The following is a 25,933-nucleotide window of genomic DNA, read 5'->3' as shown; positions in this document are numbered from 1 at the left end:
TTTGAGCAGAATAATACAGATTTGAGTATTTCTCTCTCCGACATACCTGACCTGACCTGAACATGTTTCACTCACACCCCGTCAACAATATCACTCTGGTTTCTTCCAGAGTGTTGGTCCAAAGTCCTGGGGTGGAAAGAAAGGAGTATGCCTGGTAATGGTGGAGGGGAGGGAGGGGACTGGTCCCCCCACCCAATTCACAGGTGTGTGTCCTCCTCAAATCCATCAGAGTCTTCAGGGTGTCTCTTGCCCCCCATCAGCACAGTCCAGCCCCCAGGCTTGGCCGTGCTGCCCCCATTCAGGCTCGGCTGCTTCTCCTGCATCTCTGATTGGCTGTCGCTGGCCACATCCAATGTGGGGTTGTCATGGCATCCATTCTCCACAAAGCGAAGTTCTTCTCCGTGGGCCTGAGGACGAGATAAGAAAAACCAAAGCTGTTAGAAAGAGACTCAAGGAAAAATCCCCTCAGATGCCTCCTGAACTAAGAGGAGGGAAGATGGATGAGCAATCCCAGGCCAGCCAGGAGAACAATGATGACCCCTCTTCTCATGGACCTGCATCTTTCTTGTCCTACAGCACTTGACTAGGACTTAAGCTTCCCACCACCTCACTAACAGCAGCCTTCCATTTCGATAGTGCCTTATAGTTTTCAAAACACTTCCCATGTACTCTCTGATTGTATCCTCACCACAGCTCTGTGAGGTAGGCATGGCAAGTGCTATGGTGATTGGAACAGGCTCACTGGTAGGTGGCACTGCCTGGGACTGCCTGGCCTACAACCAGGTCTTTCAACTCAACAGTACTCTTCAGACCTAGCCCACAACAGGAGTGGCCTCCATGTACCCTTCCTCTTGCCCCTTTTGGGAATCTTCTTGGAAGCTTGGATCTCTTCCTAGGCCCTTTGGAATTATTCTTGGTTATAATCTGAACACCCCCCCCTCCTCTTTTCCCATTTCTTATATTCCTGCCTGGATTGATCAGGAACCTGTTCCCTTTCTGGACAAACCAGCCCTCTCTGTGTCCAGCAGCTCCTTCTCAGGATGCAGTTCTTTCCCTGGTAAGCCTCATCTCCAGCTCACTACACTCCATCATGGGAAGGACACAGGAGCTCGGCTACCCATTTTTCTCTCCCCTTGCTCTTACCTCAGATCAATCACATGAACTGTCATAAGGCAGGAGATGAGAATGTCCAGCCATGAGAAAAAGCCAGTTCGTGATGTCACCCCTGCCTGAAACGCCCTCCTCTCTACCAATTCAAATCCTACCAGGGCTTTAACCCCTCTCCTCCATGAAGTTCTTGTCTCTTGCTATGGAGGCCCACAGGGTTTCACCATGACATCTCCCCAGAGTACTTAGTGTCTATAGCATTTGTATGCCTCTCAATCACATACGGCTGTGTACTGCCCCTCAGCCTAGCCTCTTCTACTACACTGTAAGCTCTTTGAGGGGGCAGACCACGTACCTTGTTCATCTTTGGCTCCTCTCCAGCACTGGGCATTCAGCAGAGGTTCCACAAAGATCCGCTGAATTGAAGGAGGATCACATCCTCCCTAGTCCCAGCCCATGACTGAGTAGCTCACCCTTCAGCCCACTCCCCACTTCTCTGGCCATCGCCTGCCCCACTAACTTGCCCGTCCCATTCCCAGCTTGTCTTGCCCGAGTCTGGTTCTGGCCCCTTACCATGTTCTTGAGCTTGGGCAGGCGACGCTGCCAACAGTTGTAGATGAGCCCTAGCACGATGATGATGACACAGATGGAGCCAATGACGACCAGCACAACAAAGAGCTTCCCATAGTCACTCCGGACCTGGCTTGGCCGGGCCTGGCAGCTGGTGGTAGTGGAGTAATTCTGGATGCCAATCTAGAGTAGAGACAGGAGGACAAAAAAGTGTGAGGGCATTCCCCCTTGATGCACCAGAGGCACTTGCTTAGCCACTCTGGGGAGGCTTTGAGAACCCCCAGAATGGCCTCCCAGCTACGCCTGCCCACTGCAGAAGTACATCAGAGAGCAGAGAGAGGCTGGGAGGAACAAGGATACCCTCACCCAAGAATCCTCAGGAAATAGCAGAGTGGGGCAGCAAATCCGGAGGGTGCCCACACACCATCCCCTGTATGACATTCAGAAAAGGCGTCACTTAGTCTTCGCTTGAAGACCTCTAGAGAAGGATAACTCACTGTCTCCTGGGGTGGCCCATTTCCTTTTGGACAGCACAAATTGATGGCAAATTTTTCCTGACTTTTATCCAACTTTAACTGTCCCTTTGCAACTTCTCCCCATTGTTCCTTGTTCTGGGGCTAAAAAGACAGTCTAAAGCCTTCTCCAAGAATCTTAGGGATACTTGAAGACGGCTCTCAAGACCTCCCACTAAGTCTTCAGGCTAAATATCCCCATTTCTTCAATCAATCCTCACGTGACAAATGTCTGCCCTGTTCCCTTGGTGAATCCTCAGGACCTGGGTGATGGCCATGGTGTCTCATTCTTAGAGGCATCCAAAAGCTAGCTAATAGGGATTCTGGGAGTTCATACCAAGTAAGGGAAAGTGAAACTTAAGAACTAGCCTCTATTAATAAACAGCCCCAAGCAAGAAGGAACTTATGCTCAGATCCAGTCCCAACTGAAGCTTCCTTTCCAATTCTTTCTTATTGGGCTACATCACAGAGCTCCAGGGCTACCACTCCTTCTTTCTTTAAAAAATCAATCAATCAATCAATCAATCAATCAATCAACAAATCTGCTGTTGAAGCCAGTCCTTGCCTAGCCAGTTTGCAGACAGACAGGGTATTTGTATGTCCTTGGCAAAGATAGAAAATTGGGCTCCCTCCTATCAAAAGTTATACCTTCATATGTAGTTAACCAATGGATGTTTGGAGCCTCACCATGACATGTACAACTTGACTTATCACAAAATAAATAGTAGGTACCATGGAGAGTGGAATATTTTGGAACAAAACATATGAGCATTTACAAAAAGCAATATTTAGATGTGCCCCTTTTTTTCTGCTCTCAGGAGAACTGTATCTACCCTAGGTGGTCAATACTTTGTCTAACCAAGTTCTCCCTCTCCTTCTGTCCCCACCAGTCCCCACCCTTTAGTCATGGGTCTAGACATGGTCCTAAGCTCTCCTTTCTCTGTATCAAATGAGCTACTCCATAGACCTAGTACCACTCTCTTATCTCTGCCTGTTGTAGCCCTCTAAAGCCCTCTTTTGGTGCCACCTCTTCCAGGAAACCCCCCCCCATCCTCACAACTGAAGGTCATTCTTCCCTCCTCAGACTTCCTAGAGCATTCTATCTAGACCTTCCTGTCACCCTGGTCATATTCTACCTCGAACCCAACTTATTTGACCTCCTGTTGTTTTCCCCAGTAGGTTGTAAGCTCCTTGAGGGCATGTCTTCTTAGAAATTAATCCAACTGAGAAAGAATAGGATTAAAACAACAACAACTTCATGAAGACACTAAGGAGCAAAATAACCTAAAATAAAATACGTAGAAAGACAGTTCTTTCATTTCAATCTTCCATTGCCATTTGCTGGGTTTGGAAAATCTCCAGCTATATTCTTTGTAGAAAAATCCTTAGAGAAGTTTGGCTTGGGGCTCATTGACAGGCAGTTCATTAGAGGAATAGCCTGAGCTGGGAACGAAATGTTGGCTTTGTATGTGGAAATAGCACCTCCTCTACCCTTCCCAGGAGCCAGGGCTGATTCTTAGCCAAACAATGAAGTCAACAAAGCCTTTCTTAGGTCCTCTTCACTTTCCCCAATTTCTCTAACAACCCCTAATCCTTCCTAGCCCTCCCGGGCTACCAAGGGTCTTCCCCCAAGTAGTTACTACCCCCTCAAATTTCCACTACACCCTTCCCTCAGGGTTCTGTTCTCTACTGGGTAACAATGTATATAGCAGCAGATTATTACTTAGGATATGCTAATTCCTACTAATGTGTCTACTAGGAATGTGTAACTACCTCCTAGGCAACAGAAAGGCTTAAACCAGCTAAAATACTGGGCTCTTCCAGCAGGTTCTTTAAGAAGAAGCTGATAGTGGGAATTTCATACAGCGGCAGACCAGTAAGGATGTATTTTGGGGATGGAAGCCATTTATTCCCCAGAATCACAAATGTGTAGGCAGGAACCTAGTGTGTCTACTTGGTAAGGCCCTTGTCCACATGGCTATGTGATTCGAAGAAGGCCACCTTGACCACCCATGCTCTAAGGCTCTTACCTCCACCAAGCTTCTCCGGATGTCACCCAGAACTGAGAGAACATCTTTAGTTGGAACCACTCCTGAGGAGAAGGACAAAGGGTTGTCTCTATTGCCCCAGCCCCTGGGGCTCCCATCCATTTCTTGCCTTGGCTTTCTCTCTAACCCTGCTGAGTTCCCACTCTATTACATACATACACACTCCTCACTTGCACCTTTTTCACTGTACACACATCCTCTTTTCATTCCTTCTATAAACATGCCTCTCTCCTACTGAAATGCCTTTCTTTCCTCCTATAGATTTCCTTAATTTCTACAGACTAAAGGTGGAATCCTGTAGACTACTGCCAAGGCAGGGGGCAGTCCAGAGCAGAAATACACCTGAGCTGTAGCTACAAGTGCTATCAGCACTTTTCAGTAACCTAGACTAAGCTTCAGTTGTCCCAGCCTAATCATGACTCTGGATTAGGGATTGGGGATTGGACCCATGACTATATTGGTACAGGGAATTCTTGGTACCTTCTGTACCATTGCAGATCAGCACCTTCTTTGTGACTTAAAGTCTTAGAGGGTGCCTATAGCACTTAAGGTTAAGTGACTTACCCAAGGTCACATGATGTCAGAAATATCACTTGAATCCTGGTCTTTCTGGTTTTGAGACCAGCTTTCTGTCCACTGTGGCAGGTTGCCTTTATAGGTCTGAATGAACCTCATAATGTATACTCTCCTCTTCTTCTCCAGTGCCCCAAAGCTGGGCTTATAAATTTTCCCTATAGCCTCATGATCCCAGAACTCCCAGACTGAACCCTGAATATATGATTGACAAATCTAATTGGTGACTTCTCTTCTACCTTCCCCAAAAGACCTAAAATAAGAGAAAATGTAAAACCCCCAAGTTTTACATTTGTATTTTGTAATTCATTCTATGTGAAAACTCTCAAGGGCCCTGAAAATGCTGAATTGGCCAAATTGTTGTTATTTTATGAGGCACCATAATAGGATGCTAGCTCTCTGAGTGAATTAGGCCTCCTGCTGTGTTCTGTATCTAAACAAAAGAAAAGGAGAAGAGCAAAGGCCCAGCCTTTTTCCATTCTGCCTGCCATAGGTTTTTCTTCCTCCTCTTCCCCGTCTGTCATCCTAAGTCTCCACTCTGTGCCCTCCTTCACACTGATTCTCTTCTCCCTCACCCTCAGTTCCACCTACTACACATGGGTCTTTCTTCTTCCAAGCCCTCCCACCTCTTGCTTCATCCCCAGCTCTGGTCACTTACCCTGTTCTCCCACTAGGGTCATCAGTAAATGTTGCTCATTCTCACTGGGTTTGCTCAGGGAGATGTGCCAGTCCCCAGGACGCCCATCCCCCTGCCGGGGCAGTACCTCTTCTACCAGGGCCAGGAGCCGAAGCCCTCTGTGTTGCCGGAACACCTCCTGCCAAAGAGATGAGATCTCCCTAAGACCTAAGCTGAGCAAAGCCACCGTGAGTGAGGTGTTATTTCCAGGACCTATCTCTCTCCAGTCCTTCCCCTTAGAAACTCTGCTCAGTGGCTTTGCATCATGCAAACCTGTTCCATCTGCTCTAAGGAGGGGACCAGGCCAACGGCACAATCTCCTCCCTAGCCCCATCCCTCTCTGGAGGGGAGGTACCACTATGAGCACAAGCATCAGAGAAGCCAGGTGACAGGCTTTGATGTACTTCAAACTCATAGCAATAAGTCGTCTGTATTCCTCACTTGGGCCTAAATCATATATTGATGATGATCCTGGACTCCTTAATGGCAGGGAATGTCTTATCACTGTACCACTAATAATATCCAGTAGAGCTCTAGCCATAGTATGGGCTTGTAAAATGCTAGTTGAGTGAATAGTTGGATGGATGGATGGATGGATGAATGAATGAATAAATGAATGAATGAATGAATGATGTCCAGTCCTGTTTAGAGATAGGTAACCTACATTCCCTCATAGGGAGTTACTGTCCTCCAGTTCTACAGACACTTTTATTTGGTCCTGTCACACCCCTGCTCCCTCAGCTCCAGATCTTCTGTTACTCTCAGGAGGCCTTTCTCTTCCTCTTAACACAGTCTCTGTGTGTCTCCCTAATGGCCCCACTCTGGCCTCTTCTCCAGGGTAGCAGCCAGGTGAGGTGACGGTGCTCATTTCCGTCTGTCTCCTGTGCCTTGTGACTGGGTTGGGGAAGCCTGAAGACATGCTCACCATTGAATTCAGATCCATTCCTTGGGGTTTCTCTGTCATTTCCCATCCCCTCCTTTCTCATTTCTGGCCCATGTTGCTGCTACTCTTGCCATGCCAACTCAAAGGCCACCAATATGATTCATAGGCCTGACCATCCCCCCTGGTTACCAAGGTAAAAGTTCAAGGCTCTTCCTGGCCTAATAGGAAGAGAGAGCTTGATTCTGAATCTAAGAAGGGAGAGGGACCCTTGCTTGGCAGACTTAAAGACATTCAGAAACAGCCCAATAACTCCACCCCATAGAGCTCCTACTACCTATTTTTTGTCACTCCGATCCCCTAGAAAGATGACATCAGTAGAAAGAACAATGGCACCTAGCAGTTCCACAGTCAACCAGATGATGGAACGAGAGCTGGGGAGGCATCAGGAACCATCTTTCACCATCTAGCTTGGGCTGCTTCAACACTTAGGTCCAGATTGCCTGGAGCATTCTCTCTGCAGACCATGCAGGAAGAACTGACACCCTCCTAGAGTAAGCAACAGGGAATTCCCTTCATGGAAACCTCCTAGGACTTAGAGGCAAGGCACAGACTCCCAAGCCAAGGTTGGTTGGCAGATTTGGGATCACCAATTAGGCAAGCAAGGGGTGGAGTTGTAAGAGCACTGCCACTCTCCTCTCCCCAAAGTCCCCACCAAAATGGAAAGTCCTCAGAAGTATATTTTCTGGAGTCCCATCTCCCAGTGGCACTATCTTCTTTATGCCTGGCCCACAGAGTGCTCACCCCCTCTGACTGTCCAGTATTTGGGTACTGATCTGCCCAACATCAGCCCAATGTGGGCTCCATCTTCATGGTCACTCCCACTCTCCCAAAGGCAACCACTGAGAACAGGAGTAACCAACCCTTGGCTCTGAGGGTACCTGTGGCTGTTTAGAGCTCCAAGTGTGCCCCTTAAAGTGAGGAGAAGGAAGGAAAACAAATGCCATTACAAATTACTTTGTATTTTCAAATGCTATAAAAAGATCATTAAAAACAAACAACTAAATTTCATATGCAAATGAATAAATGGATGAATGATGTAAACCTCTGTTAATTCTATTTAGCATAATGAATGACTGAGTTAATAACATTTTACAAAGTAACGTATGAGAGCTTTTTATCCATGATATTGGCGAATATCCATAGCCTGCCTCTTGCTGCCTTCTCTTGATCCCCAGCCAAATCCCCCACCTCCTATGAAGCTCTGTTCTGCTCCCCCAAATCATCTTGAGGTAAGCCCTCTCTCCTAAGTCCCTGCCCAAGACCCACCACTCACACAGTCTATATTCTCTGTCATATTCAGGATGATGTAGTTCTTTCCTGCCAGGTTGCTCCAGTCTTTGCAGATAACCTGGACATTGAAAGGGAGAGAAGTGAGGAGGGAGGGAGCAGAGTGACAACTAGCCTGGATGCCAATGGCACGCATCATGTAGGATGCCACTGCTAATGGAGTGGAAGCCTGCCTCCCCCCCTTCCCCCTCCCCAAATCATCAGCAAGCCATGAGGCATCTCCCTAGAGGGTCTCTAAGAGTTGAAATTACACTCTTTTCCTGACCCACCCTGACCCCTGAGATGTCACTTAACTGATTTAAAAGAGTTCCTCCTACAAAATCAAAGGCTTTAGCTCCCCTGTAAGAGACCCAGTGGAGTGGCCAGTCTTTGTGAACATTATTTTTAGTGTTATATTATATTTTGTGCATAGTATGCATGGTTATTGAGAGTTCCTTTATGGAACATTAGCAATCGTATCAGAATGCCACTCTTTCCCAGTCAATAAGCCGCTTCATGTTACCTGAGCTGGGTCCCAGGATGTTCTGGTGGGTACCCCAGGAGCCTTCCCATCCTCAGTTTGAAGAGCAAGGTCTTGTTGCTCTGTGGCAGCAGCAGAGGAAGTGACTTCTATTCCATAGAGGTCCAGGGTGGAAGAGGCAGAGATACTAGTCTGGAAAGGACCCCCAGATGGCACATTTCTTTGAGTAGGTGATACTGAAGGGGGCTCGTCCCCTTGCTTGACTATTGATTCTTTTGTTACCACTGTAGCCTCCTCATCTACTCCTCCACGGACTTCTAATTCTGTAGCATGTCCTGTATCTTGTTCTAACACTCCCACAGTGCCCTCTGCCTCCTGCTTGGTAAAGTCTTGGCTGCCCAAGGCCACTGTAGCTGGGATGATGGGAAGTGGTAATAAGCTTGGCTCCATGCTGCTCCCCACTTCCACACCCTGGTCCACAGGTTCTTCATGTCTGTTTCTGGGAGCCCCTGGTACTGAGCCAGATGGGGTAGTGCTGGTAGAAAAGGGTCTAGGGAGCTGAGATTGGGGTGTCTCCTGGGACCCATTCAGTGGTAGCATTCCCTCCTCCTGCTCCTTTTTTGGTCCCCTTTCTTCCTCCTCTTCCCCTTCCTGTTCTTCTTCTTCTTCTTCTTCCTCCTCCTCCTCTTCCTCTTCTTCCTCTTCCTCTTCCTCTTCATCCAAATCCTCAGGAGGATTATGCCAGGGTGGCTCAACCAGATTCATCGTGGGCAGGGGAGAGGAGAGGCTTGGAGATTCTTGGTCCTGGCTCTTGTCTTCTCCTGGTGCTGCTTTCTGTGGTGAGAGTGGAAAGGTGTAGTCTGAAGATAGAGATAAAAGGTTAGTTCATTCATTCATGATTTATTTATCAACCATAATGTGCTATAAAAGAAATGTAAAAAAACATTGCTGGTGAATGGAGAAAAGACCAGCTCAGCTAGAGTGGAGGGATCATTTTAGGGAATAATAGGAGATTGGCCACATTTGGCCACATTTCTGACAATCAGACTAAATTTGGACTTTATCTCATAGGTGGTGAGGAGCAACTCAAGGTTTTATGCATCAAAAAAACCTCATTAGTCTTATGATGGCATGTATGATTAAAAGTGGGACACGTGAACACTAAGAAATTAGTGAGGAGGCCGCTGCAATAATAGTGATAAAGTGATGAGAATCTACTAAAGTGGAAAAAAGGGATAGACCAAAAACCATCAGTTTGGGAGCTATTTTGAAGGAATGCTCCATACATCTTAGTACTTGACTGAATGTAGGGGACAAATGAGAGCAAAGAGTCAAAAGTTGACTCCACGATTCAGAGGCTGGGTGACTGGGAGATTGGTTGGGGCCCTAATGTAAAATGTATGTTATATGGGAGTGCTGATTTAAGTTAGATTATAAATTCAATTCTTGGGACACGTTGTCCCAAAAGTCTCATGAGTTTGAGGTAACAGAGAACATTCAAGCGGAGATATCATGTAGACATTTGGAGATGGGTTTTCAGTATCTCTACTTTCTCAAGTCCCTTATCAGGATAAGCCTGGGCAAGGCTACCACATGTGCCCTTTGATCACTCCCAAGAGGCTGTTCCCTAAAACCAATTAAGAGGCAGGAAGTCTCAAAGGCCAGAGGGGTTGTTGCTAGAAGGAGGCTACCAAACTTGAAGTCATAGGACCCAAGTCACTGAATCTTCCTGGGCTTCAGTAACTTCATCTGTAAAATTGGGAGGTTAGATTAGATGGCCTCTAAGATCCCTTCCAGCCCCAGGTCAAGAACTTAGGGGCCTGTGATCTACTAAACTGTTGGTTCCTGAGACAGGAACCATGGAAATGCCCATTCTACATACCATTTCCTAAAACTGTAAAAAGCCATAATGATCAGCCCCTAATTTCTCAATCTATCCCTCTGTTGGTTGAGTAAATACTTGGGCCCATATACACCAAAATATTTATAACAGCACTTTCTGTGATAGTAAAGAACTGGAAACAAAGTAGATGTCCATCAGTTGGGGAATGGATAAATAAGTGACAGTTCATGAATGAACATTCTATTACTGTGCCATAAGAAACAACAAGTATAGAGAAACACGGAAAGACTTACGGGAACTGATGTAATTCGAAGTAAACCGTCAAGATGACAATATATATAATGACTACAACATCGTACGTAAATGGAAAGAACAACCACAAAACAACTGAAAGTGAATGTTATGAAATTACCAAGCACAAGCATGACCCCCAAAAAGGAGAGAAGACATCTTCCCTAGACTACTTTGTAGAAGCTGAAGGTCCACAAAAAAAACATGGCATAGACTTTGCAATTTTTTCAATGTATTAGTTGGTTTTGCTGTTTGTTTTCTTTTCCTTTTTTTCTTTTTCCTTTTCTTAAAAAAGTCTTTGTTACATGAGAAGTTTCTCTGGGGGAAGGAGAAGGAATTCCAGGGGAAAATTAAGTGATGTAAAAACCAAAGCTATCCATAAAAATTATTTTTTAAAAGAGCTCTATCCAAAGTGCTCACAGTGACTGGCTAGGTGATTTTAAAGAAGTCAGTGTGACCAAATGCCTGGCAAAGGCCAGAAAGCACTTTCTGATTCCCTGGGAATAAGGAGCCAAGAGGAACACAGATGGAGTCATGGCCCACTACAGTTTCCACTAGACATTATATGCATATGTTAAGAGTCTGCATGCAGCTGGGAAGTCTACCTGTAATGGTTACTCTGTTTTTGGTTTAATACTATGTTGTAGCTGCAAGAGTGTGTGTGTGTGTGTGTGTGTGTGTGTGTGTATTTGTGTATATATGTGTTTGTGTGTATGTGTGTGTACATGTGTGTGTGTTTATATGTGTGCGTGAGTTTGTGTGAGCATACCCGCTGGAAGGGAGATATTAGTCAGTCAATCAACAAGCATTTATTAAGTGCCTACTATGTGCCAGGCACCGTGCTACAAAGAAAGGCATGAACCTAGTCCTTGCCCTTAAGGTACACTCCCATGCAGGGAGACAACATACAAACAACCACACACAAGATCTGTGCCGTGTAAATGGAAAGTGATAGGACACGAGTGAGATTGGGAGGAAGACTGGGACAGTCCTCCCACAGAAGGTGCGGTCTGAGCTGAGTCTTGAAGGAAGCCAGTAGGAAGTCAGGAGGTCCCTATGAGGAACAGCACGTAGGGCAGTGCAGCTACATCACAGCATGTGCTGAGGAGAGTAAAGTGTAAGAAGACTGGAGAGGGAGAAGGGCCAAGGAGAGTAGGGCTCTAAAAACCAAACCAAGCATTTTTTTTTTTGCCTCTAGAGGTCGACAGTCATTTCTTGAAAGAGCACAGGGAGTGACCAAAAATTCTCAGGAAGAATAGAGTGGAGTTGAGAGCTCCTGTACTATCATAATCTTCTGCCCATGATCTCTTGCAATGTAGACCCTAGCTACCCCTTTACGGGCTAACTGGTTCATGGGGCTTAGCCTCTCTTGACTTACTCACGTGATTTCACTCAAGATCCTTTGCTGATATGAAAGCACACCAGATTAGGGATCAGCAGACTTGAGTTCTAGTTCTGAACCTACCTTTAATTCACCCTGACTAAGTCACTACATCGCTGGGCCTCAGTTTTCTTAGCTGTAAAACGAAAGGACTGGACTAGTGCATCTTATCTGTAGAGGGGTACAGAAGTCTGTAACTGAGTGGTCTCTTTCTCCAAGAAGCCTATGGGCCAGCCCGTCTGCCCACCTTCTTTCTTTGGCCTCTTAGAAGAACAGAAGCTTCTGGGATACAATTTCAGCCCCTTGAAGACAAGAAGTGTTTCTCCTTTTTTTGCATTTGTGTGCCCAGGGCCCAGGCTAGCACCTTCCACAGTGAAGGCACTTAACACATGCTGCCAACGTTGAACAGACTTGAAATGGCAGAAGGGTTAACAACTCCATTGGCCCCTCTGGGGCTCCAGAGTCACTGGCACACAGTGAGAGGTGGGGCAAGGTGTGCAAATGGTGATTGCCACAGGCATAGTGAGAGCTGCAAGGAAGAAGCACATTCCAGTGCCCAGAGAGGAAATACCCTCCTCCTTTATCCACGATGTTGGGGCCCTAAGGCAAAGCTCTGGTCACCTCTAGTTATAGCTCTGAGTATCATTATGTGCAGATTAGAAATGTGATGAGGCTAGAAAAACAGAGTCTACAGATAGAGATTAAAAAGTTCATTTATTCATTCATCTATTCAACCATTTATTCATTTAAACATCTAATATTTTAATTAAGTATTTAATTTTAAGTTTAATTAAATCTAAATATTTAATCATTTATTTATTTAATCATCAATTCATTTAACCATCAAGTAAACTCCCTGAACCCTACTCCTTTCCAGCTGCAAGGTGGAAGCTATTAGGACTGAGTGAGACTGATTTAAGGAGAGAGATATCCTCCTTCTTCAGACTTGCTATTTCCCACTATTCCCCAACATGGCCCCTTGCTTGAACCAGCTCAGGCTTAAATTTATACAATTATAATGGTAATGATCCAATTCAGTTCAAAACAACGTTAAGGGCCTACAATGTACAAATCATCGTAATGACAATAATAATTTCACTCTAGCAAGACTCTTAAGTTTCCAAAGTTGACCTGAATCAAGTCAGGACTCTGTCTTTGAGAAGAGAGAAGCTAGAGGAGGTGGTCAGTGTTGATTTTCTGCTCTGGACCTTGAAAGCAAAAATAGCTGGGAATGTTTTTCTAAAGCACTGCTAAAAACTTAGAAGGGCTTCTCAAGTTGAGCTATGAGAAAGAGATTAATGTCTGCCTAAGTAGCAGAACTGAGAGTAGAACCCATCAGTTCCCACTCAGTGTCAGATAATAATAATTAAAAGAACTGGGGATGTGTAGCCTGGAGAGGAGATGACTAGGACAGGAAGGAATTTAGAGTGATTTCACACACAGGTCCATCATCTGAAAGAGACAACAGACTGACTTTAAAAACTATAGTTTCAATTTTATCCTCTTCAGAAACATATAACTAGCTATAAATTCTCTTGAAGATACTTTAAAGAAAAGTTAAACATTGGCTTAGGATATAAAAATCTTGGGCAAGAATACCTTTTTTACAAAATTTTTTGTACTGTACTACAGAGGTCAAAATCTTCCCAGGACTATTTTGAGTATCCCTTTTTTTTTTTCTTCAGGTTCACCCAACCAAAAACAAGCCAAAACCAAACAAGATGGAGCCCAGTCACTTTATCTACAAAGTCTCATTTTTCTTACCTATAAGAAGATCCAGTTCCATTAAGCGATCTATAAAGTCCCTTTTAGCTCTAAACATTCTGAGTCTATGACTGATTTTGTGTAACTACTGAAGGCATACTAAGATTAATGGATGGAGGTTACCAAGAGACAGATTTCAACTCAGGACAAGAGAGAAATTTCTCACGATTTGAAAAGATGTTATGTCTCTGGCTTTAAAGCTAGAAGGGCCCTCCAAGGATATCTAGTTCAATTTCCTCATTTTACATATGATGAAACTGACACCCAGGGAAGCAGGGACTTCCTGTCCAAGATCATGATGGCATTGTAAACATTAGAGGGAAGTCTGGAATGCAGGATCTGACTCCAAAGCCAATGCTCTCTCCATGGTACCATGAATTAGAGTTGGCCAACAATGACATAAACCACCCAGAAAGGTAACGCGTTATCTGTCCCTGGAAGCATTATGAGCACATGTCATGAAGCCATAGAGCAGATTCTTATATAGTGTGGGAGTTTATACTAGATGTTCCCTAAGGTCCTTTACAGCTCTGCTCAGGAAAAGAGAATGAGTGACTCAGAGAGAAAGACATGCAGATGAATACAAGCCTACAGACACACAGCCATTAATGTGTCTGCACATGCACATACATATATGTCCTCATATGTATGTGTGTATTGTGCACATATATGAAATCTATTTAAGACACTGAGGAAAGGAAGAAGAGAAGATTATGAGGTAAGGGGGGAAAAAGAGGAAAAACAAAAGGTAGGAAGAGACAGGTATGGAGAACTTTGCATAATCTAAGATAAAAATCCATCCCATCAACTTCTTGGAAGTAGGCCCCTGGAGGGTGGGGATGGGGAGGGGAACAGGAAGCACAGCTTCAACACTAGATTTTCCTCTTCTGGTGGGGGGTCTTCAGAGTGGGCCTTTCATCTCAAGCTAATAATAGCTCACATTTATACAGCTATTTTATATATAACTGGTGTTCCTTTCGATTTCACTTTGAGGCAAGTAGGGCAAGTATTATTATCTTCATTTTCCAGGTGCCAAAACTGGCACCCAGCAAGGACGCCAGACCCAGTCCCAGGTTTAGTAAAGCAGTGCATCCAGGATGCAGACGCTAGAGTTCTGACTCAGGTCCAGCACTCTTACCGAGTTGCCACTCTAGAACTTCAATAGCCTGAAATCTATAAGGGGTTCTTGCTAACCAAGCACGTTTGCACGGCTGCTAGAACAAAGCTGAAGAACAGTGTGCTGCACAATTTTTCAATCCTTCACACAAACTGCCAGGTGCTCCGGCTCACCTCCACCAGATCTCAGAGTGTCTCTGGGAGGAGGGATTACGGCAGGCCTAGGGAAGGTATCCTCCATGACCACAGAGAGCTGGAAGACTACTGAGAGCTAGCCAAGTATGAAGTCCTGGAACCCAACCCAATCCTGTCAACCCAGTGCAGAAAAGAATCCTGTATCCAAATTTACCCCACTTAAAGTAAGTGATCAGATGCCAATCAATCAATTTTATAGGCCAAGTGTAGAAAAGTCCTTCAAACTGGAGTGATACAAGAATCATATTTGGATAGGTTGAGGAAATTTGGCCATGACTCAGGGACATCTATAAATTATCAAACTAATTAGAATCACATTCATCCAAGAAGCTGGAGTATCTGTGGCTTTTCAGCACATCCTCGAAGAGCAATGGTACAACTGAGCTGTAGCAGATTAGGGCGATGGCAAGGGTATTAGCTTTAAAGGCAGAAGACCCAGGCTGAAGGAAGTCCCCAGATAAGGTTGGCTCTTTCCCCAACTTTTCCTTTTGGTGTCTGTTTATCCACAAACACTCTAATATAAGCTACTGCTTTGTTACCCAAATGTTTCCAGAAAACTGAATTTTGTCTCAACTACCAAGAGGCCATAGGTTAATTAGAGATGGATATAAATGTAAAGTTAGGCACAGAGCCCAACCTCTGCCTAAATGTTAGTAAATTTCCTAATTGGGGTCTTGGAGGAATTGTGAATGAACTTAGAATTTTCATCCAAAATAAACTTCTTGAAGTGAAAACGGATAGAATAAAGTGAACCTTAGGAGCCATTATATTGGTCCCTTAGAATTAAAATGAGTTAGTTATCATGATACAGTAATATATAAGCTTTCCTATGTTTGGCCCTGTCACCACCTGACTCTCAAAGGTAGATGAAGAGGTTCACCTTTAGTGTGCACATGGACAGGAAGGGCCTTTAAATAACTCTGGCAGGAAAAACTTGGTGTGGAAGACGGGAGAGTTCAGATAATAACCTAAGGGGAGTAAGTCATTTGCACTCATGTCTGGAGCCATGCCATACATCCATTTAGCACTCAACCAGCATTGTCGGTAAAAAGTTACCTTCAGTGGGTCCTAGGTCCAAGGTGGAATCATTCAGCTCTCCCTCATCTTCCCAGAAATACTGTGGTGGCTGCAGAATCCTAGACTCTTCATTCTCTTCACTGGTAAAGCCTGAACCAGGGCCTCCCAACCCAACTCCTGGCCCAATGGCCTCACTTGGCTCAACTGAGTCTACTGACTCCAGTCCACTGGGCAGCAGGAGATCCAACAGAGAGGTAGAAGTGAGCCCTTCAGGGCCAGGCTCTTCAAGCCCTATCAGGCACATACCCACGGATACACCTGTGCAAACACAAAAAGAAAAGAGGCCATGGGAGTTTGGAAGGGACAGAAGAGAGGAATCTAGACTGAAAAATCACTCAAGAGCACCAACCTTATACAAATTTATCAACACCCTTATCAATTTAGTCTGCAATGAATAGTATTTGGGGAGGGAGGTGGAGTGAGGTATAGACTAGGTCCACATACGTGTATATGGGGGATCGGTTGAGGAGAGGCAGTAGGATGGCACATTTCAGTTGCAGGAAGAGGCTAGGCCTCCTTTTTCTCTCTAGGCAGGGCTGGAGAGTTCCTGAAAAATGGCTGTTCAGCTCTTTTGGGGAGGGAGAGGGGGAAGAGCATTTAAAGCCTAGGGAATAGTGCTAGTGTGTGGGGGAGGGTAAGGAGAAAATTAATATTGAATCCCAGACTAACCCCTTCCACAGTCATGTCTCCCCAGGTCTTTCTACTGATCAAGGATGTTACTAAATTGGTTACTTTTTAAAACTTGCTCTGTATTTTGGTTGCATGGCATCCTGAATATTTTTCTTTAAAAGAATTGTGGTACAAAATGATGAGTGGTTCTGGGATTCACTTTGCAATTTATTCAATGTAATATACAAATTAGTAAGGCCCCCAAAATTGTTTGCTTTTCCATTCCTCTTAACAATGGAACTGCAAATGTGCTGTCTTATTTTATTACATAAGGACCTCTTCCACTATCTGCAATCTTATGTAGGGCCCCTCACCCCTCTGTTCCTCAGTGTCCTCCTCTGTAAAAGGTGATGGCTGAAGACTGACTAGGAAGCTGATTGAAGGTGATGTCATAAGGGATCCCACTGGGTCTTTTACAAGAGGATGAGCTGTTTTCTTGTCCCCAAACTACCTGACTTGTTTCTTCTGGGTAGAGTTGGTGCAAGCCAGAAGCTGGCCCTTTCCCTTGAGCTCTCAAAGTCAGGAATTTCAATCTTTTGTGAAAATTGACAAGGTTGGCCTCCCTCCCTTTGTTTACCTGTGGGAGGATGGGTACTCATCTTTGTAAAGAGCATCAAGTCTTACATTCTCCGTCTATTGCCTGTGTGTGAAGTCTACGTATGGGTCTCTGGACTTAAGAAGCAAAAAAATAGCTACGAAACTCCCCCTCCCCCGTCTGCAACGCATGAGGGACCATTCAATTAACTACACTCCCCAGACCAAGAGACCCAAAGAGATGACATAGGGTGGATGTCCTTGAGGCTGACAGGTCAGATTCAGAGAGCAAAATGTTCTCCTTGTCTGAGGATCAGGAAGGGCCAACTCCATTAGAATAACATTGCCAAGGGGTAGCTAGGTGGCACAGTGGGAAGAGCACTGGCCTTGGAGTCAGAGGACCTGAGTTCAAATTTGGCCTCAAGACACATAATACTCACTAGCCATGTGACCCTGGGCAAGTCACTTAGCTCCGTTGACTAGCCAAAAAAAAAAAAAAAGAATAACATTGCCAAGTGGAGCTAGAATGAAGGAGCTGCTGACCCTGTCAATTCTGTTGGAGTGAGGGATTATATTGAATGATGCTTACTTTTGTCAGCTCCCTGAATTCCTAAGGTAAAAGAAATGGAACGCCCAGCACACCATGGGATTGACTTACCTAGACTACCTGAGTGGGTTCCATAGTGTGGGTAGAACTCTGTCGCATGGGTCCCCATTGCCCTTGAAGCAAGGGTGACGAACATAATGTAGGGGATGTGGTACAGCAAAAAGGGTCCTGTATTTGGAGGCAGAGGACCTGAGTTCAGATCCCAGCTCTGTTCCTTACAATGTGTCCCTAGCCAGACAAGTCATTTAATTTCTTTGGTACTCTCTTTTGTTTTGTTTTCTCATCTTCAAACCCAGAAGCCTAGACTAAATGATCTCTAAGGTCCTCTTCCTGGCATAAATCTATGGTTCTATGATAAATCTGGCAAACGTGAAGAGACACAGATGGTCCAAAAGAGCCTATGAACCTACAGGAATGCTCTTAGGAAACAAGTCCCAGGCTTGGGAACAATAAGAAAACTTCCAGCTCTGCGGTATAACCTTTACAATTGGAATTTTCCCAAGTAGAAAGACAAATGTAAGAGTTGCTCAAAAGGCAGCCTACTTCCTATTAGACCTATGCTGTCCCACATAACTCAATAACAACAGAGAGTTCAGTTCTTTTGCTCCCCCATATTCAGGCCCTTGCTTCTCCATGGGATATGTGCGTGGGCACACTTTTCTATCCAAGAGGCTAGTACTGCCCATGAACGCCCCTATGCCCATTCTCTTTCTAGAATTCTGGATCCCCAAACTCTTGAATTTGTCAAGGCTGACATTACCCAGAGGCTCCTCTCTTCTCTTGCTAAGAGGCAAAATCATGCTGCCCAGGAAATCTCTACTTCATCCAGAAGGCTGGAGTCCAGGAACTCTTGAAGCTTTTCCAGATAATTTGGTTAGGGAACTCCTGGTTCTCAGACCACGTGGTTCCCCTCTCCATGGCTGCTATCTCTTAGGCTGAGAGGCTATACTATTTGCTCTACTTATACCTAGGCTGAGTCTAGCTGCTTGAAGGTCAAGCATCTGTGGCTGCATAGATCTGAGCATACATGCAATTCCCATGTGCTTCTGTCTCAGAAACAGTTGTTACCCAATGCTGGGGAGGAGGGGAATTGGGTAGGTTATAGCATGCACAGATTACCCACCCACCACTATTCTTCCCCACTCCCCAGGATCCAGGTTCAATTTTATCTCTAGTGCTTTCTCAGCAACTCCCCAGCAAAGGCAAAGGGGAAAAAAGCCCAAGCCTGCAATCAATCAACCAACATGCATTTATTAAGTATCTACTGTGTCCCAGCCACTGTGCTAGACTCTAAAGACACAAATACAAATAATAAAACAATCTCTGCTCTCAAAGAGACTGCACTCTCACTTTCTGAGCCAACCAAGTTATCCCCAATCTGCACATTGAGTTAGAATGAGTCAAATGACTGTCTCTACCCTCCATAGAGAAAAATCATCAAAGTCCTAAGGAGTACAAGTAAGTGTCTGTTGCTGGGGTTATTGTTGTTGTTTAGTTGTTTTTCAGTTGAGTCTGACTCTTCATGACTCCATTCAGAGTTTTCTTGGCAGAGATACTGGAGTGCTTTGCCATTGTCTTCTCCAGCTCATTTTACAGATGAGAAAACGGAGGTATACAGAGTTAAATGACTTGCCCAGGGTCACACAGCTAGTGTCTGAGGCTAGCTTTTAACTCAGGTCTTCCTGACTCCTGGCACACCGCCACTTTGAGCAGTGTTGCAGGTGGCCTTCTGTTCCTTGCTTCGTTTCCCCAGCATGACTTTTCTTAAAAAGTGCACTTTTTGTTATCCTTTACAGTCATCATCAATCTCATAATCAGATTAGGAACAGCAGTTTTCCTCACTGCTTTCTCTACCACTTGAAAGATAACTTGGGAGGGGCAGCTAGTTGGACAGAGCACCAGCCCCGGGTGCAGGAGTTCAAATCTGGCCTCAGACACTTGACACTTACTAGCTGTGTGACCCTCAGCAAATCACTTCACCCCATTGCCTCAAAAAAAAAAAAAGAAAGAAGAAAGAAAGAAAGAAAGAAAGAAAGAAAGAAAGAAAGAAAGAAAGAAAGAAAGAAAGAAAGAAAGAAAAAAGGAAGGAAGGAAGGAAGGAAGAAAGGAAGGAAGGAAGGAAGGAAGGAAGGAAGGAAGGAAGGAAGGAAGAAAGAAAGAAAGAAAGAAAGAAAGAAAGAAAGAAAGAAAGAAAGAAAGAAAGAAAGAAAGAAAGAAAGAAAGAAAGAAAGAAAGAAAGAAAGAAAGAAAAAGAAAGAAAGATAACCTGGGGGATGGTGATGTGTGTGTGAGGATGTAACTTCAAGGTAAGGGCCAAAGGCAGCCTGGGCCTTCCTAATACACAGCAAGGGCTGCCACCCTTCCTGCCTCAAGTCTCTCCCTACTCCAATCCATTCCACATTCAGCTTCCAAAGTGATTTCCCTGAAGCTGTAGATCTGACTTCATAATTTTCCTGATCAATCAACTTCAGCAGCTTCCTACTACCTTGAAGATCTAATTTAAAGTCCTTTGGCACTGAAAGCTCTTCATAACCTGACCCCCTGCCATCTTTCCAATCTCCTTACACTCCATTCCCCTGCATACTCTCTACATGCCAGCCATACTGGTCACCTTGCTGCTCCTCATACACAGCCCTCCATTTCCTGTCTCTGTTAACTTTGCACTGGCTGTTCTCCATGCCTGGAATGCTCTCCCTCCTCGCCTCCACCTCGTAGAATCCCTGACTTTTTATAAGTTTCAGTTCCTCCGGGAGACCCTTCTTCTGCCCGCTGCTAATGCCATCCCTTTTAAGGTTACCTTCCAAACTATGCTATGTTGATCTTGCATATTCTCATTTAGATATGCTATTTCCCCTATTGGAATTAAGTGCTTAGCGGGCAGGGACCGTTCTTGCTTTTCTTGCTTTTTCTTTTCATCTCCAGCACTAAATACTGGAAATCAGTAAGTACTTAATATATGATGGTAAGGTAATGGTTCCTTTAGAAGAAAGTCTAATCTTCCCAAGACATATTCTAGTTCTGACTCCTGTCTTACTGTCTCAGTAGTACCTCTGAGGTCAAACTTGCATCCTTTGCATAGGATCTAGAAATCATCCATACTTCTGCGTTTGTATGCAAGAATCTAGGGCAGCCAGTTTTTATTACTGGCTCTTTTCTTGGAGTATATTTTCTATGAATTATTAAATGTTTCTACTGTTATTCTTCCCATATTGTAGCTGCTACCCTCTGGTATCTAGAGTGATACATAGCAATTTTTTACCTTCTTCCTCCCATTTTAGTCTAACATCCTCTAAATCAGATTCAAAAGACTCCAGGAAAGTATATTTTAAAATCTCTCATCCCTAGTCAAAAGCCAATCACTCTTCTGTTTTAAGTTGTAGAGAATTCTAAATTGTGTTGTCGGACCCCCATCTTCCTAACCAGCAGTTTACTTCCCAAATCTGCCTTTCTTTATCAAAGCCCCAGTCTTCAACTAGTAACCATGAGGAAAATATCACTTGTACCCCTTGAGACCTTCACCTTCTTGCCAAATACTTCATCATCTCAAGAAATATGTTCTCAATTTCTTCTGGAGGTACCATTTGTCCCCACCTGAATTTCTGGCAATGGGCAATGGTCACCAGGTTAGACAAGTCTTGGGAAACTCTTCATCAAATGCTGGATGTGTAAGCTGGGAAGATGGACATCAGTTGTTAATGTCAAGCCAACAAAAAGCTGCCTGAGGATTTCTCACTTAGGAGTCACTAATCACCACTACATATCTCTTTTCCCTTTAATCCTTAGTGGGTGATCTCCCTCCAGATGCCATCTGTGGATCCATATCATCATTTTTTGGAAACATACATCTATTTCCAGGAGCACATTGGTAAATGTTTAATGATTGCTTCTCAAAACATGATACATTTTTAAGTTTAATTTAAATTATTAACATTTTCCCATCATTTTTAAAAGTCTAAACAAACAGCAAAGCAATAAATCTAGGCCTGATTCGTAATTTTTTGCCAATTTCTGAGTTGTAAGTGCCCATATTGAAAATTTTATAATCTGCTCATAAGTCAGTTTGAGCTGGCTCCAGCACACCTCTGCCATATCCCAGAGGGTCCAGCTCCTCCCTTTGTAGAAATAACTGCATATGTATAGTTAGCTTCTTCTCTTCCATGCTAAAACATCTCTGATCTAGTCCTAACCACTGGAAGAGATATAAGGGAGGAATGAAAGCTATTTTGGCACCGGGTAGACTTCCTTGCCTCTATGTGGGGATCCTCCTTTCCTTCCCCTTTTTCTCATTCTTCCCCACCTCCCACCTTCTAGCTCCCCTGGATGTTGTCTTCCCCTGTTAGAATGTAAGCTCCCTGAAGGCAGAAATTGTCTTGTTTTGGTACCCTTAGTACTTAGCACAATACCTGGTAGGGAACTAGGGAAGAGAATAAACACTTATAAGTGCCAACTACGGGCCAGCCACCATGCCAAGCGCTTTACAAATATCATCTCGTTTGATCCTCCCAATAACCCAGTGTGGTAGGTGCTGTTATTATCCCCATTTTAGAGTTGAAGAAACTAGGAAAAACATAAGTGAACTGTCCAGGATCACATAAGCAGTAAGTATCTGAAGCTGTATTTGAACTCGGGTCTCTTCTGTCTCCAGGCTCAGTGCTCCACCTACCTGCCTCTCTGGTGTGTAATAAGTACTGTATCCATCTCTCTCTGTCTCTGTTTCTGTCTCTCTCTTTTCCCTCCTTCCGCTCCCATCCCCCATCCCTCTCTTCAGTGCTGGTTTTCCTGGGGCTCCCAGGATACTGGATAGATAATTGAGTACTTCCCCTGCCCCATTCACCTAGACGCCAGGACTGCTTTCTGTAGAACAACTGTCATCCAGGGGCAAAGAATCAAGCAAACAGAAGTTAAATCGGGAGCACAATGTTCAATAAAACAGAGGCAAAATCAACTCAATGTTATTCTTCATTATCCTGAGCCAAAATCTGACTCTTTAACTTTTCCCTACGTGTCTTAATTCTGTTCTCTGGAGCAGCCCAGGACAAGTTTACCCTCTCTTTTGGGCATTTGGAGACAGTGATCAAAGTTCCTCCAGGCAAATCATCCTGGCTAAATGTCAAAGGGAAAAAGTTGCAATAAGTACATATTGTATGATTTTATAGGTCCTATGTATACCTGAGCAGTAATTCCTTGAAAGTTGTGTGATGAAAATCTTTATTCTCCATGTACCATTCTCTAGAGAAGAGCAATAGGCACATGGGGAGGGGCAGTATGGACAATAAACAGGAAAGTAAGGTATATATAACAGAAAGAGCACTGGATTTAGATTCGAATCCTGGCCCTGTATCATCTTGGGAAGTTGCTTTACCTCTCTGTGTCTTGGTTTCCTCATCTGTTAAAAAAAAATGAGAGATTGGACTAGATGACCTCTAAGGTCTCCTTAACCTCTAAATTATGGTCCTATTACTATTAATATTATTATGAGAGCTGTTACTGCAACAAGAGCCATTCCCCAATATATAAATGGTCAAAGAATAGGAGTAGTTCTCATAAGAAATACAAGTTATCAACAACCATATAGAAAAACTGCTCTAAATGACTAATAAGAGAAATATAAATTAAAACAACTCTGAGGTTTCACTTCAAATAGGCAAAGATGACGAAAAAGGAAAATGACTATAGGATGACAGCTACACTAATCCATCGTTGGTGGAGCCTTGAATTAGTTGACCCATTCTGAAAAGCAATTTGGAACAATACTCCAAAAGTCACTAAACTGTGCATACTCTATGACCCAGTTATACCACTTCCAGGCATATTCCCCAAAGAGATCAAAGAAAAAGGAAAAGGACCCATAAGTTTTAAAATTTTATAGCAGCACTCTTTGTTGGCACAAAGGACTAGAAATAAAGTGGGTGCTCATCAAATGGGTAATGTCCATCAAATGAGCAACAAATTGTATATATGCAAGCAGTGAAATATTATTAAGAAATTATAGAGGCAGCTAGGTGGCGCAGTGGATAGAACACCGGCCCTGGATTCAGGAGGACCTGAGTTCAAATCCTGCCTCAGACACATAATACTTACTAGCTGTGTGACCCTGGGCAAGTCACTTAACCCCATTGCCTAACCCACCCCCCAAAAAAACTAAAAAAAAAAAAGAAATTATAAAAGATATAGATTTAGAGAATCCTGTGGAAGTGATGAGAAAGAGGAGAACAATGAATATAATACTGCAAAGGAAAACAATATTGAAAGACTTTAAAACTCTGACCAATCAAAACTCTGGAAGAATGATATAAACTATATCTCCCACCTCTTGAGAGATGCATTATAAATGTAGAATAAGATATGTTTTCATATATGGCCAATGTATAGATTGTTTTTGTTTGTCTATATTTTTTAATGAGGGAAGTCTGTCATTTTTTGGAGGTAACAGAATTGTGAGGGGGACTAAGAGATTGAAAGTGACTCAAGAAAATTAAGGAAAAGACATTAGTGAGACAATTTTAAATGCACAGAAGAGAACAGAAGAAAATTCAGAAGGGGATGAAGACAAGCAGGGTAGTGTGGGTATTACCTTGTTAAATTTGAAACATACTTTAAAAAAGGCAAGCAGTACATAATATTGACAGTTTCTGTCATTCAATAGGCATTTATTTAAGAGCATATTATGTGCTAAGCATTTGGGGTACAAAGAAAAGCAAAAAGAAAAGTGTGTCCTCAAGGATCTTATACTGTAACACATGTAGAGAAATAGACACATATAAGAAACACATAGCATAGATAGGAGGTAGTCTTAGAAGGAAAGGCTCTAGCAGCTAGGGGATGAGAAAAGGCCTCCTGAGGGAGGTAGCATTTGAAATTAGTTCTGAAGGAAGCCAAGGATTGTAAGAGATGGAGGTGGGGAGAGAGAATATTACAGGCATGAGAGACAGCTAGTATAAAGGCACAGGGACAAGAGATGGAATATTATATGTGAGGGCCTGAGTAGCTAGATCATAGAATTTGTGGAGAGTAAAGTGTCAGAACACTGGAAAGGTATAAAGAGGCCAGGTGATAAGTAAAGGATTTTAAATTTGATTGTGGAGGTAATAGACACTAAAGTTAATGTGGGTGGGGGATGGGGTGTGTGTGACAAGGTCATACCTATGCTTAAGGTCCTAAAGTATAGGAAAATCCTGTTGGCAGCTGAGTGGAAGTGAATTGGAGGGAAAAGAGACTAGAGGCCGAGACCAACTAGAAGACTATTGCAATAGTCTAAACAAGAGATGATGGGGGCCTAAACTAAGTCCTCATCATTTCTTGGTGGAAGTGGGAGTGGAGAATAGGGGAGGTATAGAAGAGATGTTCTGAAGGTACAAATGACTAGTTTTGGCAACAGATTGGATATGTATCTTGATTGACAGTGAGGAGTTGAGGATGCCACCACGTTAGCAACCCGGGTAACTAAAAAAGATGGTAATGCCCTCAATAATAATAGGAAGGGAGGGTTTGGATGGAAAATTAATGAGTTCTGTTTCGGACATGTTGAGTCTGAGATGTCTACAGGACATCCAATTTGAGGTGATGAAAATCTAGAGCTCAAAAAAGACACCAGGACTGGATAGTCAGATCTATGAATCATCTGCATAGAAACTGAACCCAGGGGAACTGATGAGATCACTAAATGAGAGCGTATAGATAGTTTGGGATGAAAAGAGAAGCCCAGAACAGAGCCTTAGGAGACACAGTCATGTTTAGTGGGCATGACATACACACTTCAGCAAAGGAAGCTGAGAGGGAATCATCATACCAATAGGAGAAGAGAATACAATGTCCTGAAAAACCTGGAGAGGAAGGAGCTCCAGGGGCTGGGAACCTGCAGCCTTGAGGATCTCTCTAGGTCCTCAAGTGTGGCCCTTTGACTGAATCCAAACCTCACAGAACAAATCCCCTTTATAAAAGATTTGTTTTGTAAAACTTGGACTCAATTAAAAGGCTGCAACCAAGGACCTAGAAGGCCCCATATGGCCTCAAGGCTGCAGATTCCCCACCCCTGATCTAGGAGGTGATCAACTGTGTCAAATGGTACAGAGAGATTAAGAAATATCAAGACTAAGAAAAGGTCATCAGCCTTAGCAATTAAGAGATCATTGGTAACATTGGAGAAAGCAGTTTTATTTAAATGATGATGTTGGGAGCCAGATTGAATAGAGCTTAGAAGAGAGTAAGAGAAGTAGAAACATCAAGTAGAGAGATTACTAATAATGGAAAAAATTCAAATCAAAACAACTTGAGATTCTA

The 25,933-nt window shown here is 43.8% G+C and overlaps 1 protein-coding gene across 3 annotated transcripts in view; it reads right to left on the bottom strand.

Annotated features, from left to right (window-relative positions):
• PODXL2 (podocalyxin like 2) overlaps positions 1-25,933 on the bottom strand; it is a 32,333-nt gene continuing 6,400 nt past the window's right edge. Inside the window, exons 2-8 of one of the 3 annotated variants that reach the window (XM_020981177.2) lie at positions 15,823-16,101; positions 8,219-9,036; positions 7,703-7,777; positions 5,469-5,625; positions 4,220-4,281; positions 1,681-1,860; positions 1-407 (exon numbers count right to left, since the gene is read on the bottom strand). In XM_020981177.2, coding sequence (XP_020836836.1) covers positions 198-407; positions 1,681-1,860; positions 4,220-4,281; positions 5,469-5,625; positions 7,703-7,777; positions 8,219-9,036; positions 15,823-16,101 — 1,781 coding nt within the window. In that variant the 3' untranslated portion in view covers positions 1-197. The remainder of the gene's footprint in view (positions 408-1,680; positions 1,861-4,219; positions 4,282-5,468; positions 5,626-7,702; positions 7,778-8,218; positions 9,037-15,822; positions 16,102-25,933) is intronic. The other 2 variants (XM_078152236.1, XM_078152237.1) reach the window with 2 other exon arrangements.

Source organism: Phascolarctos cinereus, unplaced genomic scaffold (genome assembly GCF_003287225.1).
Source record: "Phascolarctos cinereus isolate Bilbo 61053 unplaced genomic scaffold, phaCin_HiC Scaffold_4;HRSCAF=312, whole genome shotgun sequence".
NCBI classification, from domain to species: domain Eukaryota; kingdom Metazoa; phylum Chordata; class Mammalia; order Diprotodontia; family Phascolarctidae; genus Phascolarctos; species Phascolarctos cinereus.
The sequence above is the reverse complement of the archived record's forward strand: the minus strand, read 5'-3'. Positions and strand labels throughout refer to the sequence as shown.